Source organism: Nematolebias whitei, chromosome 3 (genome assembly GCF_014905685.2).
Source record: "Nematolebias whitei isolate Nwh7 chromosome 3, NemWhi1, whole genome shotgun sequence".
NCBI lineage: Eukaryota > Metazoa > Chordata > Actinopteri > Cyprinodontiformes > Rivulidae > Nematolebias > Nematolebias whitei.
The window spans coordinates 10,018,144-10,033,204 of NC_056500.1; the positions used below are offsets into that span (position 1 = coordinate 10,018,144).

The window sequence follows — 15,061 nt, forward strand, 5'->3', positions numbered from 1 at the left end:
CTACTACAGTAAATACTAAATTAAACTACTACCTACTACTACAGTAATTACTAAGATAAATTACTACTTATTACTACAGTAAATACTAAATAAACTACTACTTACTACTACAGTAAATACTAAATTAAACTATTACTTACTACTACAGTAAATGCTAAATAAACTACTACTTACTACTACAGTAAACACTAAAATAAACTACTACTTACCACTAAAGTAAATACTAAATTAACTTCTACTTACTACTACAGTAAATACTAAATTAAACTACTACTTACTACTACAGTAAATGTTAAATTAAACTTCTACTTACCACTACAGTAAATACTAAATTAAACTTCTACTTACTACTACAGTAAATACTAAATTAAACTTCTACTTACCACTACAGTAAATACTAAATTAAACTACTACTTACTACTACTACTACTTGCATACATAATTTCAAAGTTTAATTGAACTTGGACTACTGTAGCCCTACGTCGCGTTTTTCCACTTATCGCGGGGGGCGTGGTCCCAAATTCCCACGATAAATGAGGGACTATTGTATTCCTAAAATTGTCTCAACTATTATAATCCAAGAAATCGGGTAATCTTCAAAATCCATCCAAACCTTTGCATCTGTCAGTAACAACAGCAGAACATGGTGCTGATGGAGGATAAAGTCTTTCACTGCTCTGAGGTAAATTAAGCATTTCACAGCATTCAGGTGTTTTTTTAATTGAAGCCTAAAAATGCGATGGAAGGGACCGCATGAGATTAATTCATTGAGATTAGCCGACTGACATTATGATAACCAACTTCCCTCTCTCTGAGCCTTTCTTCTTTCCTTTCTGAGTTGCTGTTTCTTTCCTTTGCCGTCTCTCTGTTTGGTCTTTAGTGTAAGCACAAAACGTCGACTAAACGGCGAAACGGAGTAAATGGCAGGCAGCGTTTCAGAAGTTGGCAGAGAGAGAGGAGGAGAAGGGCCGAGGTGAAGGCCTCCCTTATAGATCCCTGTCAGTCAGGAAATGTGAACTTTACCAAACCTTTGAAGATCACTCTTGAGAACTAATTCAGCCTTAGCTGACGGCGTGGGGAGACGGGGAGGGCGAGGGAGGAATAAGGGGAGGGGTGACGGAGATGAAAAGATGGGGAGAGATAAAGACAGAAAGATACGGGAAGGAAAAGGAAAGGAGGGTAGAGCCCGAAAGAGATGAAGGAAGAAGAGATGTATGTTCTTGGGTTGGTTCAGCGGAGTAACGCCTGCGTTTGCTGCCAGATCAACATGTCATGTCGAAGGACGTCTTGTCACGTCAAATCACTTCTGTCTTCCTTCCTGTCTGTATCCACTGTCCTGCTGCACGCGCTGCTACACACACACACACACACACACACACACACACACACACACACACTGCACAAGCTGGATCCGTACATCCAGGCAACCCCTTCGTTCCAAAGGCGAGACTTCAAACACTGAGCTGTGTCAATCACACCTTCAATTAAATATAACTCAGGAATAAAATGAATAAAACAACTGATAAAATCTTTTGGGTACAACAAGAAGGACTTTCAGTAAATACCTTCAGCCACTGCTGGTACGACCTTGAATTACCTGAAGGGATGCGAGAAAGAAAGAAGATATGAATTAATCATTTTGGACTCAGTAGCCCCGTGTTGTCATGATGATGCAGAAATATAATCTCAGTGGGACACAATTTCATATCCAGAGAGAAACAAAACATATTACTGAGTAATACATTTGAGCAAAATATGAGGCAGAAAAATGCTAAATTTGGGAAATAAATTCATATTTCAAAGTATCAGAAGACTGACGTGGTATATAAGGTTTTAGAAACCGAGAAGGATTTACTTAGTTTTAATTTAAGGTCATTTTCACACCTGGTAGACTCGGTTCGACTGGGGGACCAAAATTCAGAACATTTGTTTTCATTTTCAGCTGGTGCGGTTCGCATTCACACTGCACAGAGTCAATCGAGCCAACCTGTCCCCCCCCCTCGCCTGTGGTGGAGCTGCACCAAGAACTACTGAAGGAAACGACACGAAAACTTCTGAAGAAGACACTGAGCTCAACTTACTTCTGGAAATCAAAACTATAACGGAGTGGCATCAAATTTTAGCAGTTTTAGGATTTCTGTTTTGTCTGGTTTTTTTTTTTCAACAATGGACTCAACATGAGCGGAAGATGAGGCAGAAGACCATGGAGAGTGTTGTTTTTCACACAAGGCAGCTGATTGCTCCGTATGAGGTATGAGAAATGCACGTTTGTTTTGGTTGGATTTACCCAGAATGCCCTGCGCTGTAGTCCACTTCCTGCTTTTGGAGCAGTCTCCGGTCCACTTGCATTCATAATGCAATCGAACCACGCCAGTGTTCACTTCAACCGAACCAAGACCTAGGTATTTAGGCGGACCAGAGTTTGCTTTTTTGGTCCGCATCAGAGTTCGATTGCACATTCACACCTGCCCAAACGAACCAGAATTTCTAGGCAAACGGACTAGAGTTCGATTAAAGCGGACTAAACAGGGCTGGTGTGAATGCACCCTAAGAGTAATTCACACAGGCTGAAACTTTCTGTTCAAGCATCATTTTGCTGTTGTTGGATGTAACTGGGACCCTGTGTACACAATTTGGTTACACCTCATGTACCACATGAGGAGCAAATGACAATCAAGAACCTTGAATCCTTAAAACATGAGTTGTAGAATTAAAATATTACAACCACAGTGGCTGCTTGTCCATCAATCAGTTTTCTTTACCACGTTTGCATGCAGGGTCGCAGAGTGCATACTCATCTCCAGTGATCTAAAGGCGGGGTACGCCATGGACAGGTCACCTCTCAGCCCAGAGCCATACCACAACAAGACAGAAACCATTCGAGCTGTCACTCACACTTAGTGACGGTTTCCTATAACCTTAAATGCTTGATTTTGGTCTGTGGGAGAAAACCCACAAATGCACAGACATGCATGAAACTCCACACAAAAAGGCTGCAGCTAGGTTCTGAACCCGCTCTATTTATGGTGAGCAGATCCAGCCACTACACCACCGTGACGCCCCACAGAGCTAAATACTGGCATACATGAAGCAAAAGGGGGCTCAAAGTGGTAGGTTGATTAATTTATCTCAAGGCTCTTTTTGAAGGACGTTCAGTAGTAAAACATGACGCTCTCTCCTTTTCTACACATATTTATCTTATCTGTAGTTTTAGTGCGGAAAAGTCTGACTCAAACAGAAAGCTCAAAGGATAACATTTAACTTGTAATTTTCAAAATAAGACACATATTCACTGTCATTTCACTTCTTAATATTGTCAGTTTTTAAAGAAATGCAGCCAGTTTTCAAGCTCTCACTCAGTCATTTAGTCAGAATTGGTGCTTTAACCTTTAAGACTATACTTCAGAGAAGTCGGTACTCACTTCTACAGAAGCCCCCGTCTGTGATCTCTTTTTCAAACACGTCGGTGAAGCCGCGGCCTGCGTTCAATTTGGCCAGCCGTCCATCGATGAACTGCAACCATAAATTACAAGATGCTTATTAAAGTCTGCAGGAGGAGGGAGGCGGGGGCTGAACACAATCACATACACAAATTCAAACACTTCAACCGCAGGGGGGGTATATTAATCCTATGTGACTGAAACTTAAAGCTAAGATTAGGAGGGATTTGTTAATAGGGAGCAGGTGAGGGATTAGAGCAGCAGACTACTTTCTTCACGCTGTCGGAGACATGAGGAAGTTTCATTTCCTCTCTTTTGTAACATGCAGCGCATAAAACTCCACGCCATAAATACAGACTTAATGGCCAAGACGGCAGCACGTTTCATGAGCACAGTGACAAAAACACATCAATATGATTTTCAAGCATCAGCAAACACAAACAATAAAAAAAAAGAACACAAGTTAATGATTTATGGAACAGAATAACTGTACTATTCAGGTAAAAAGACATAAAAGTTAGTTTTTTTTTAAAGGGAATCTGATCAAATCAAAGCTAGAATAAATTTCAAGCAGAAAAAAAAAGGATGTAATATTTATATCAGTTACAAACACAGCTTTTTTTAAATGCATTTTTATCCCTGAAAAGGGACTGGTACCCTTAATCTGTGCAGTTTATGGTCTTAAGTCAATAATACATTAAATGATTAACTAAATTAACCATAATAGTGAATTATAATTAACTCAGCACTTAGGTTGGTCTTGTTCCTGTTTTAAGTGCTCTATAAATAAAGTGCTTTAACAAAATAAATAAATATTTCTGAAAAAGTGGTCCCCAACCACCCGACCAAAGCCTGGTGCTGGTCATTTGCTACAGGATCGCACAGAAATAAACATAACATTTATTTAAATAATTAAAAATTATATCTAAATATTTTGATATACAATGGCCTGCAGGGTATTTTATTTTGAAAAATTACCACTTTCCTGTGCTTGACTCAGTTGTTGTTATTTTTCAAGCACAATCAGAGCAAAAACTGACAAAAACACAAAAGAACAAACAAACTTTGATAAAGAATTTAGTTTTCCCCAGTTGTTGCTCGAGTCATAGCTAGATGAAAATAAAAAAGTATTTTCTGAAACAAGTCTAAAATGCAAAAATAGTTCTGGACTGATGTTCAGAAACATTTCAAAATAAAGAATCTTTCAGGTTTGTTAAAACAACAATGCACTTTCTCCATCTAACTGATCCCAACCACAAAAAGCACAAGTTGCTGAGACTGCTTAGCTCTGTACGCTAATCACATTTAATAATCAAATGTCTGAAACTGATTTAATTAGAAACGCACAAACCTGCGACATTTGAACTTGGGTGACTTCTTTCAAACACCCACTGAACCGTTTTATTGACAAAGCCCTCAAACACACCAAAAGATTCCCTTTGACGTTAAACAAATCTGATAATCGAATGGTTTTCAACCTTACGATAAAACATTTTCTACTAAAATAAAGGAGAAATAGCACATAACACTGTTCAGTTGTTTAATAAAAGGGTGTAAATAAAATATATAATAAAAAAACATTTATTTGACTGATAATTTTAGTCATTAGTGATTAGCGCCTCCAACTTTTAAACCCTCATTTTAGATTTTATTAAATTATAAACAAAAACTTGAATGCAACACTTTGTTGATTAGTGTTTTCCCTGTAACAACCCTTCTCGCCCCCCGTGTATCTGCGTCCACAGTAACACCAGTACCGGCTGTTCTGGGGTGCGTGTCCTCAGGGACAGCCTGCTAACTAGCGACCGACACGGCTACCCGCTCCTCTGGTCAGGAGAGCTGGAAAACTCATCATTAGATCATTTTAATGAGAGGTGAGACCGCGGCTTCCATCCACCGCTCGGCTACATGGCTGGCCCAATTAGCGAAGATAATCAACCCAAATCATCACCTCGCCCAAGCCTCCACTTAAACACCCCCCACTCAAACCCCAGCCAGATTACCTGCCTCACTGTGGGGCTTTAATTGGACATTACTCAGGAATGGCAGACTGTGATCGCAAACATGCAAACTACACATAAAAAAACCAACAAGCTGCTACATCTGCACACCTACTGGCACATACACATGAAGGCAAGGGCTCATTTTGTCTTTTAAGAGAAAAAACATAAAAAAAAACATACAAAATGGGGTCATCTTTATCAAGACAAAATTAAGTTAATTAAAAACCATTTCATTTTGTCCTAATTGGTTGCTGCAGCGTGCTAACCCATACACAAGTCAGCCACCATGGTCCTGTTTTGTTTACATTTTGAATTCCTTTATCCAGAAACTGGGTTAGGAATTAACCGGGGTTCATTTACAGAGATACAAACTCGGATATATATATTTTTCTTATATTCGAAGAATCCCCACATGTGGAGCCAAATGTGGGAGACGAAGGGAAGCCAGAGGAAATGCTGCCATGATTAATATTCTGGGAGGCATGTCAATCAAGTAAAACATATACAGAAATATACTCTATAGGCTAAACTGTCAGGATATTTATTACAATTTTTTAAATAAATTACATCATTTCCAATATTTTCATCTGCAGCTATTTGGAACAGATGCATTATTTGTGATTAGTTATGAAGACTTTGTATAATTGATTAAACATTTACCGTAATTTCCCAACTATAAGGCGCTACTTTTTTCATACGCTTTGAACAATGCTGCAGCTAATTTATGGATTTTTTTGTTTTGATGGGCTAACAAGCTTCATGCCACAAAAACATTTAGCCTCTTCACACCCCGGCGCTCATAGCTGCCCAATACACGTCTCTCTTGGAGGGTGGGTCCTCGTGACTCAATGAGACTTCCTGTAAAAAATGAAGGTTAAAAAAAATCTGACCAATGAAATTACCCAACAGGTCACAGAGGACCAGTGAAACTTGTTTTCATTGGTCCACTGGGGAGGGTGGGAAACTTCAGTCGGTCACTTTGCCTCAGGGAGGAATTATGGGTAGAATTTATGTTCAATGTTAATCATTTCAGTTAGCTGGTTAGCATGCTCTTTTAGTGATTAGTCTGTTCTTGTTAGCCTAGTTTATGTTCATTATGTGTTAGTTAGTGTTCGGCCATTCAGTAGAGTAACCATGAGTGAGGGATATCCTGATGCATGCTCAATAATCCAGTGTGTAATAATGTGTAATAATCCATGAGTGAGGGAGGTAGTTGTCATGAAGACCTGTGGGATTCACTCAGTCTTTGTTTACTGAACAGTAAAATAATGTACAACACGCCATCTGGTGGTTGATTCTTGATCTGCAACAAGAGCTGCACATGTCTCTCAGTAGCGGACAAGTGCGGCCTATATATATATATGTACAATTTTTTTGTGGGCGTGGCTTATATTCAGGTGTGTTCAACAGTCTGGAAATTACAGTAATGGTTCTTGCAGTGGCTCTTTATAGTTTTAATAAAAATGATGGAAATCAAGAATAATTTTTGTCATAATTGTCATTTATGCTGGAGTGTTCTGTAGAAATTAGTGATGTGCGGATCGATACTGAAATATCGATACTATCTATGCCAGAACGTTTCACTCTAGAATCGATGTTTAAATCAAACTATTGATAGTTTTGATACTTAAGTAATTTCAGGTAATGCATATCATTAACAGGAAGATGGTGGAAAGTAACTAAACTATTGAGATATTGTCTAAATGATACACCTAGGGAACTACTTTTTCTTCCACCTGAGTAAATGCGTAATGCGTTTCAGCGGAGCGGCACGCTGCTCGTCAGTCTCAGTCTGTAGACACAGTGGCAGAGTTTAACAGAGTCATGTGTGGAGTTATTTCAACTCCAGAAACAGCCAAGAAGTGGTTTGTGAGGTTTGTGGAAAATCTGTAAAGAGCTGTAGCAACACAACAAACCTTGTAAAACACTTCCTGTTAAATCACAACACAGAATATGAAGCGTTGATGAGGTGGACAGAGGAGCAGAGTCAGGTGCTGCTGCTCTGGAGGAGTCCCTCAGGGCTGCAGGACTATCCAGGTACAGAGGGAGGAACTGTGGAGCTTTAGCAGTGCTAAGAACTGCTGCAGTTGGAGTTGTTCAAATTAATACACATGGTTATGAGATAATTAACAAAATAAATTCATGCTTCAATAAATAGTTGCATGAGTTCAGTTTGGAGTAATAATATGTATCACTGAGATAATCTCACATGGGCAAAAAAGCCTAGATTTATTCAGGTAAGGTTTTATAAAGAATAGATCATTTAAAGTGGATTACATGGACCAGGTGTCATCAAATTATACAGAGCAATGGAAATAAAACAGCCTTAGTGAACTCTGAAAAATATATACTACAAAAATGTGGATAAAAATATAACATTATCTTAAACATATCTCATTATTTAATAGATATTTAATAATTTATTTTAATAGCTTTATGATTTTTCTTTTTATTGTTTGAAAAAACATTTTCACATATTTTGTATGATGTCCTGTTTGTTTTATAAGCTCAGACTAAATGAGGCCACTGCATCAACATACTCCTGAGTTTAATTAAATAAATTACTTTGTCTTGCATTCTTTATGCAACTTTGATGTGAACACACAGATTTTTTTTTTAGGTTTACCTGACACATTAGGCGTATTTGCAAAAAAGTATCAGTATTGGCATCGATACCCGCACGAATTTTACCCGGTATCGTATCGGACCAGAAAATCCTTTAAGATTTGCTATTTTGAAGTGTGATATGAGTAATCCTCCACAATATAGAAAGGTTCAAATCTTGCATATTCAATGAATAAATGTTATTAAAGGAGGTGTAAACGAGACAAATGTTTCACTTTTACACAATAACTTGTTCTTTTCCTTTGTTCGAACACAGACATCGCCAATAATTTATGATAAATCCTTAATTTTATAATTAAACTATAGGCTTTTTATAGTTAATAAATAATAATAAGATAATATATTATCTTTATTTCACCCAATAATTCACCCACAATATATTTAGTTAAATTTGATTTTGTGGCAAAAATGGCTTCATTGATTGTAAAGTTTGTAGATTCCTGTTGAAGTAAAGCAGCCATTTCTGATCGTTGACACTTAAAGTGAATAAATAAACATTCAGATAATTTCTGGCAGTAAATCATTCAGGTACAAGACCCCCTTCAGAATCAAAGCTCCTTCCTTCCGTCTGCTGAGATGATAAAAACAGGACGATGTGAGTGTTTGCTCGCGAGTCTCGGAGACTGCAGGAGCTGAAGATGGTTGATAGGAAGCAGGTTAATGTTGACAGATGTTCCCCCGCATTCTTTCTGAACATTTCTCCCACTTGTTCCGCTCTGAACAAAGATGGGCTGCTTGACCAAGTGGAAAGAAGGAAAAGAAAACGTGAATGTAAGAAGTTGAAAATGTGACATTTTAAGAAGCGTGCGGCCTTAGCATGTTTATTTTAGGATTACTTTAATGGCTCTCACTCACGGTGGAATAAGATGCAATTATTTATGTCTGCTTTTGGTTTCTTAAACACACCTCTAAAATACATTTTGTCCTCATAAATTAACGAACTGAAACAACGCAAATGTTCATTAAAACATAAATGAAGGCCTAATCGGTTAAAATAAATTCAGTTGAACATTACTCCCCTAGAAAATACTAGAAATTAATCACAGAGTAATCTTTCAGTCCACAGGGCAATATTATCTGTAAATGGGTCGTAATATGATGCAGACTTATAAATGACTCCACGCTGCTTGAATTATGAGACCGTTACTTGAGGCTGACAACAGAACAAAACAGGTCATTTAAAGGGAATCAATCAATAAAGTTCATGCAGAGAAGCAATTTCCTGCAGGAACACAGTTAACACCTCTGGTTCAGGTCACACTTTATACAACGATGCACGTGTTGCTCAATCTGTGTTTAGCGTGCACTGAGGTCAGCTAAATTCAAGAATCGTTTCAATTTAAAGTTTAAACAAGGAACATGTCACACTTTCACCGCAGATTATTAAATAATATAGTACACAGTAGTACATTTGTAGCATATTGTTTTATTGGGAGACTCAAATAATTTTCGATAAAACGCTGATAGGTGAGCAACCAAACCTACTTGCTTATTTTAACTAAGTACAAAAACAGCAGCTCTGATGCCCTCAGAGTCCCCTCTGTGAGCAAACCTACTGGGAAATAAATAATAAACTGTTTCCTTCAGCTGGAAAAACAGGAAAACAAATAGGGAAAATAATGTGTAAATACGAGTTTAAAACCAAGATAATCCGGAGCTCTATGCAACACTTTTGGATTCTAGTCTATTCTTATGGAAGATTCTTTAAATAACAACTACAGCTTGCAATTTAGACTGCCATATTTTTATCATTGGTGGAAATACCACAAAAACATACTTCTCACACGTCTTTAAGACAAGTTGTGTGTCTGTAAGCTGATTTAAGATACAATAATAAAGTGAAGGGTAAAGTTTGGATTGTTAGTTCCATGTATGACGGTGTTAAAACAACAGTCAGAACTGGAAAAGGCAACACGACAGCATTAGAGATTAAAGTTGGCGTTCATCAGGGTTCATGTCTCAGCCCACTGTTTATTGTTGTGATGGACGAAGTTACTGAGCTTATTGGAGAAAAGTGCCGTGGGACATGTTGTATGCAGATGACCTAGTTGGGGCTGGAGATACTGAAGCTAATCTCCAAGATAGTTTCAGATGGTGGCAGAAGGCAATTGAGAGTAAATGTCTGAAAATAAACGCAGCAAAAAACAGACTATGGTCTGCTCGTAAGCTAATGAGACCTTAACAATTCCTGATAATAGAGGAAATGTACTGAAGCAGGTCAAAACGTTCAAGTATCTGGGGTTGGTGATAAATGTGAAGAAAACGTTAAATGAAGAATTGGAAATGGAAGGAACTGACAGGAGTGCTTTATGACAAAAGGATGCCGATTCACATTAGAGGGAAAGTGTACAAAATGATGGTGTGCCCAGTCTTGCTTTTGTGGAACTGAGGTATAGACTTTAAAGAGAAAGGAAGTGGAACACCTGGAAAGGACAGAAATGAATGAATGCTTGGATTCTTGGAGTATCCCTCAAGGATAGACAGCGAAATAACAATATTAGAAAAATGCTTGGCGTGGCACAGTGAAGTTACAAGAATCAAGAACGAGATAGTATGGGCATGTGCAGCGAATGGAAGGTGACAAGGTAAAACGGCTATTAAACGCAGACGTTTTCGGTCAATGAAGCAGGGGACGGCAGAAGAAGGGGTGGATGGATATGATCCAGCAGGATGTGAAGACACCATCTCACAACAGACGATACACGAAACAGAGCAAAATGAAGAAGAATCCATGTGGCTGATCGTGCTCAGAAAGGAGTGGGACCTACAGCCTGAAGGAGGGCGAGAGAGAATATAGTGAAGGGTAAAATTTGTTATAAAAATATTTAGTAAAAGGAGTAGAAGAACATCTTCAGAGTGGAGCATAAAATAAAATTAATGTGCGCATGTGTGTGGCCATGCAAGCAGAGTACTGCTTGTGTGTTTGGGAGTGGATATGGGTCATGGTCAGAGCAGCACTCGGGCTAACCACTGGCCCAGCTCACTTTAACAGGAATGGGAGTGGAGGAGATAAGCTCACCCCATTCCCCGAGCTGGGGAGGAGGAGGTGATAAGGGCCCGTTTCCCAATGCTACTGCTGCGGAGGGAGCCGGCCGGGAGGACACTTTGAACGCTCGCTATCTGCTCTGCCTGGGAAAATTATGGAGAGGGTGTCCAGAGACACAAAAGGCTGATTGAGGGCCGCTCTGCTGTACTCTCAGGGGTAAATCACACAACTATCATGGGTCAGAGAGCACAAATGGGGATGGAAAGAAGAGAGAAAGGAGAATATTCTTTGGAGCCAGAGGTGTCGTTCCTCTCACTCTGGCTCTACTAACTTTGGCGTTACAGAAGAGACTAAGGGGAAAAACATTAACTATACATGAGTGTTGTTTGTAAGTGAAACCACACATGAATAAAGCATACCTGCTCATACACAAACGATCCACATAAATAAACATATCAAAGATTCTATTAGTGACACCTTTCTGAGAAGCAGGTGAAATTTCTACCTAGTTTTTATTTTTTACTTTGACATGTTGAGGGCAGAAATCAAACTCGACTCGGTCTCATGCGGTCAGCAGCCTTAACTTATCACAGTTTTGTTTTTACTGTTTATAAAATTAAGTAAACAGAACGGAATTAAAACTGGCATTTAGATAAGCACAGTAAACTGTCTGGAAGGGTCACTAACCGTCTATAATCCCAGGCTTTGCTCTTCGACATTCCTCCTCACTGCGAATAACTGAACTGTCAAGACTCTTAATGTTAACCCCGACCAGCTGACAGTTTGCTGAGCAACAGGAGGAAGTGAGAGACACTGTCCATTTTTTTACTACCAATCAGAAATGTGAAGCAAATAAACAAGATACCGCATTATACCTATACAGTAGTCCCGCGATTATCACTGGGGTTACGTTCCACACACACCCGCGACAGGTGAAAAACCACAAAGTAGGAACGCTATATTTATTATAGTTTTAATATATATATTAAGGATTTATGAACTCTTCCCACACTCTTGCAATGTTCTTAAATTATAAACCTATTTAATTTTAATGACATACGTAGTGTACAGTGCTGCAAAATTTTACTCATCAGCTCTGCAGACCAGCAGCTCGGTTTCGGTCGGGCTTGGTTCCAGTTCAGCAGACCTACCCTGCAGCGACGACGCCCACGTCCAAGTTGATGTGCACGTGGATTGAGCTTCAGGATTATTTGTGACTCTCCTGCCAGTTCTGTGAGTTTAATAGATAACGTAGATATGTTTTGCAAAACATTCCCTTCGTTTTGGCAGAACACAGCGGTTGGAAGCACTGTTGGCTTCTGGGTAGTGTAGTTCTTTTGACAGGCCTTGCAGTGTAGGCTTATTGAAAGAAAACTACAAAATGGCTGTGCCTGTCCAAAGTATTTTTTCGTTAACTTTTTATCCAATACTGTCCCAATCATGTGAGTAATATTTAAGTTGACAATCGTTAAAAAAGCGTGAAAGAGTGAGTCTGCGAAAGTCGAACCTCGAAGTAGTGAGGGACTACTGTACATAAGACCATGTATAACCTTTGACCTTGATTTATGACCTTGACCTTAGAGCTGGGGCAATGAAAAGATTATACAACAAGAGACAACAGGAGAGGAAAAAGTTTACATACAGAGACTATATCACAAAACATCTGCCTTTCGACAATAACCGATGACAGGACTGAATTTTGTTTTCCTGTTTGTGTCCGAATTGGATTTAGAAAACCTAAGTGTCCGTCTTTTTTGTTTTCTGGTTGCAGCCTGTAACATCAGTACATGCTGCACAATTGAAACACTCGGCAATTAAATTAATTTAAAAATAAAATGAAATTAAAGGCAATTAAATCCAAGTGTCAGGAAAATCCATTCACTGGTTCAGTGAATTTTAGCTGTTTTATTGTCTGTTTGGGCAGCTGCTACTATGCAATATACATCCCTGAGTCCATGACAAATTTCTCCAAGGGGACAATAAATCTATTATATTCTATTCTTAAACCACCCCCCCACACACCACCACCACCACCACACACACACACAAGTGCGTGTACCTGTTTAAAGAGCTGCAGGTTGACGGCCATGGACAGGAAGTTCTTCGTGGTGCTTGAGCGATGGTTCACAAAACTTTCTTCACAGAACGTGATTGGTTCTCCCTGCAGAGAAACATTAAGCCACAAATTAAATAATTATCAATATGATTAGCTTTAAAATCAATGTTGTACGACAATTAAAGTTATACTGTGCAGATTATTTCAACATTACAAAATGTGAAATATATGTATTTAATCTTTTTTTTGTCCCCATTTGTGAGTAACAACAACAACAACAAAAAAACTAGTTTGTTAGTGTGACAAGAAAGAATGAGAAAAAAATAAAAGCAGGAATTAAAGTTTGTAAAAGAAACAAAACAACCAGCTCCCCTGGAAGCGCACACAGACTCCACTCTGGACGTGACAACGGTGTCCCAGTAAACTTCCCGGTCCTCCACTTGAACACATGATCACATTGTTACCATTTCTTACATCATGTCTGTCGGCCTGTGAGCTATAGACACGGAGGATGACAACAGAGGCACTCCGGGCCAATCACACACAGCCCTCCAGTCATTCCAAGTTCATGTTTTCTTATAATTAACATAATTCTCACATATTTCAGTGGCGCTCCACATTCCTCTGAAGTAAAACAATGTGCTTTGTCTGTTCTAGGCTACAAGCACAGTGTGACACAGAAAAAAACAAGGGAACAACAGTGGAGAATAACCTCATTTTCTAGGATGGGCGGAAGAAACCAGTGGCCTAAATCACTTCACAGGAAAACGGCTCAACTCACATGATAAAAGTTTTAAAAACAGATTTCCTCATAAAAGTTCAAAGAACTTCAGGCCCCTACAACTTGGAGCACTTTGCAGCTAATAAAACTAAAGTGTATACTGAACAGCTAAATGCTAGTTTTAAATCTTCGAGTCAGTTTAGATCTAAACTGAACGAGAACAGACATGAATTCATCAAACTGGGTAAATACCAGTGTTTTTATTGATGGCTGAACCTGAGCAACCAAGAACAGCACAAAGTTACAAACACTCTGTAAATCAGGATCTTTTCATTTATATACATGTACAGCCTCGTTGAACATTATATATATTAAATAGGGATGCACGATATTGGATTTTTGGTCGATATCTGATATGTTAAAACTTATTCAGCTGATAACCGATGCCGATACCGATATTTTATATATGTTCCTTTGCCAGAACATAGCCCTCTTATTTAGGCTTATTTGCTACAAAAATTGTGCAACAGCTGTAAGAGCTGGTGGCATAGATTCAGTAACAGCCATATGATATGCATAGTGCTTTAACTTATATTAAATGAAAAGTGTTAAATGTTATTTATTAGCATTAATCACCTACGATGCTGTCTCACCTGTGGAGGCTTGTTCCAGGTTCCTAGCTGCAGTGTGGGATCCTCTGCACTCCTGTGCATGAAGGACAGACTTTTAAAGTTCAACGTTTTTCTGTATCCATTGTGCAGTAAGACTAATGCTAACGGGGCTAACACGACGTCCAAATGTCTGTGGTAAAACTCACCCAACAAGTTGTGCTATCGGCTATTAGCTTCTGAATGATGTCAGAAATGACAGCTTGTAACTCGGGTAACGTTACGTCGGAAAAATATCTCCGACTGCGAACGATGTAGCGAGGCTCAACGTAGTCCATAAATCTTCGGAATCCGACATCCTCACAAACAAAAAATTAAACTTCCACACCGCCGTCATTTTGAATTTGGGTATGCTGTGACGTCATCGTGTTGCGCTGCAGGCAAAAACTGTGTATTTTATATGGGAAAGTTATTTTAATGGAATGGCCGAAGTCCGATATTGAAATTTAACGTTATATCGGCAGATACAGATACCATGCTGATAATATCGTGCATCCCTAAAATTATATATATATATATACAGTATATATATATATATACAGTATATATATATATATATATA

The 15,061-nt window shown here is 38.7% G+C and overlaps 1 protein-coding gene across 1 annotated transcript in view; it reads right to left on the reverse strand.

Annotated features, from left to right (window-relative positions):
• The window catches only part of dennd1b (DENN/MADD domain containing 1B), a 136,803-nt gene that overhangs the window by 21,997 nt on the left and 99,745 nt on the right, over positions 1-15,061 (reverse strand). The window contains exons 14-16 of the mRNA XM_037697971.1: positions 13,114-13,215; positions 3,423-3,513; positions 1,566-1,597 (exon numbers count right to left, since the gene is read on the reverse strand). Coding sequence (XP_037553899.1) covers positions 1,566-1,597; positions 3,423-3,513; positions 13,114-13,215 — 225 coding nt within the window. The remainder of the gene's footprint in view (positions 1-1,565; positions 1,598-3,422; positions 3,514-13,113; positions 13,216-15,061) is intronic.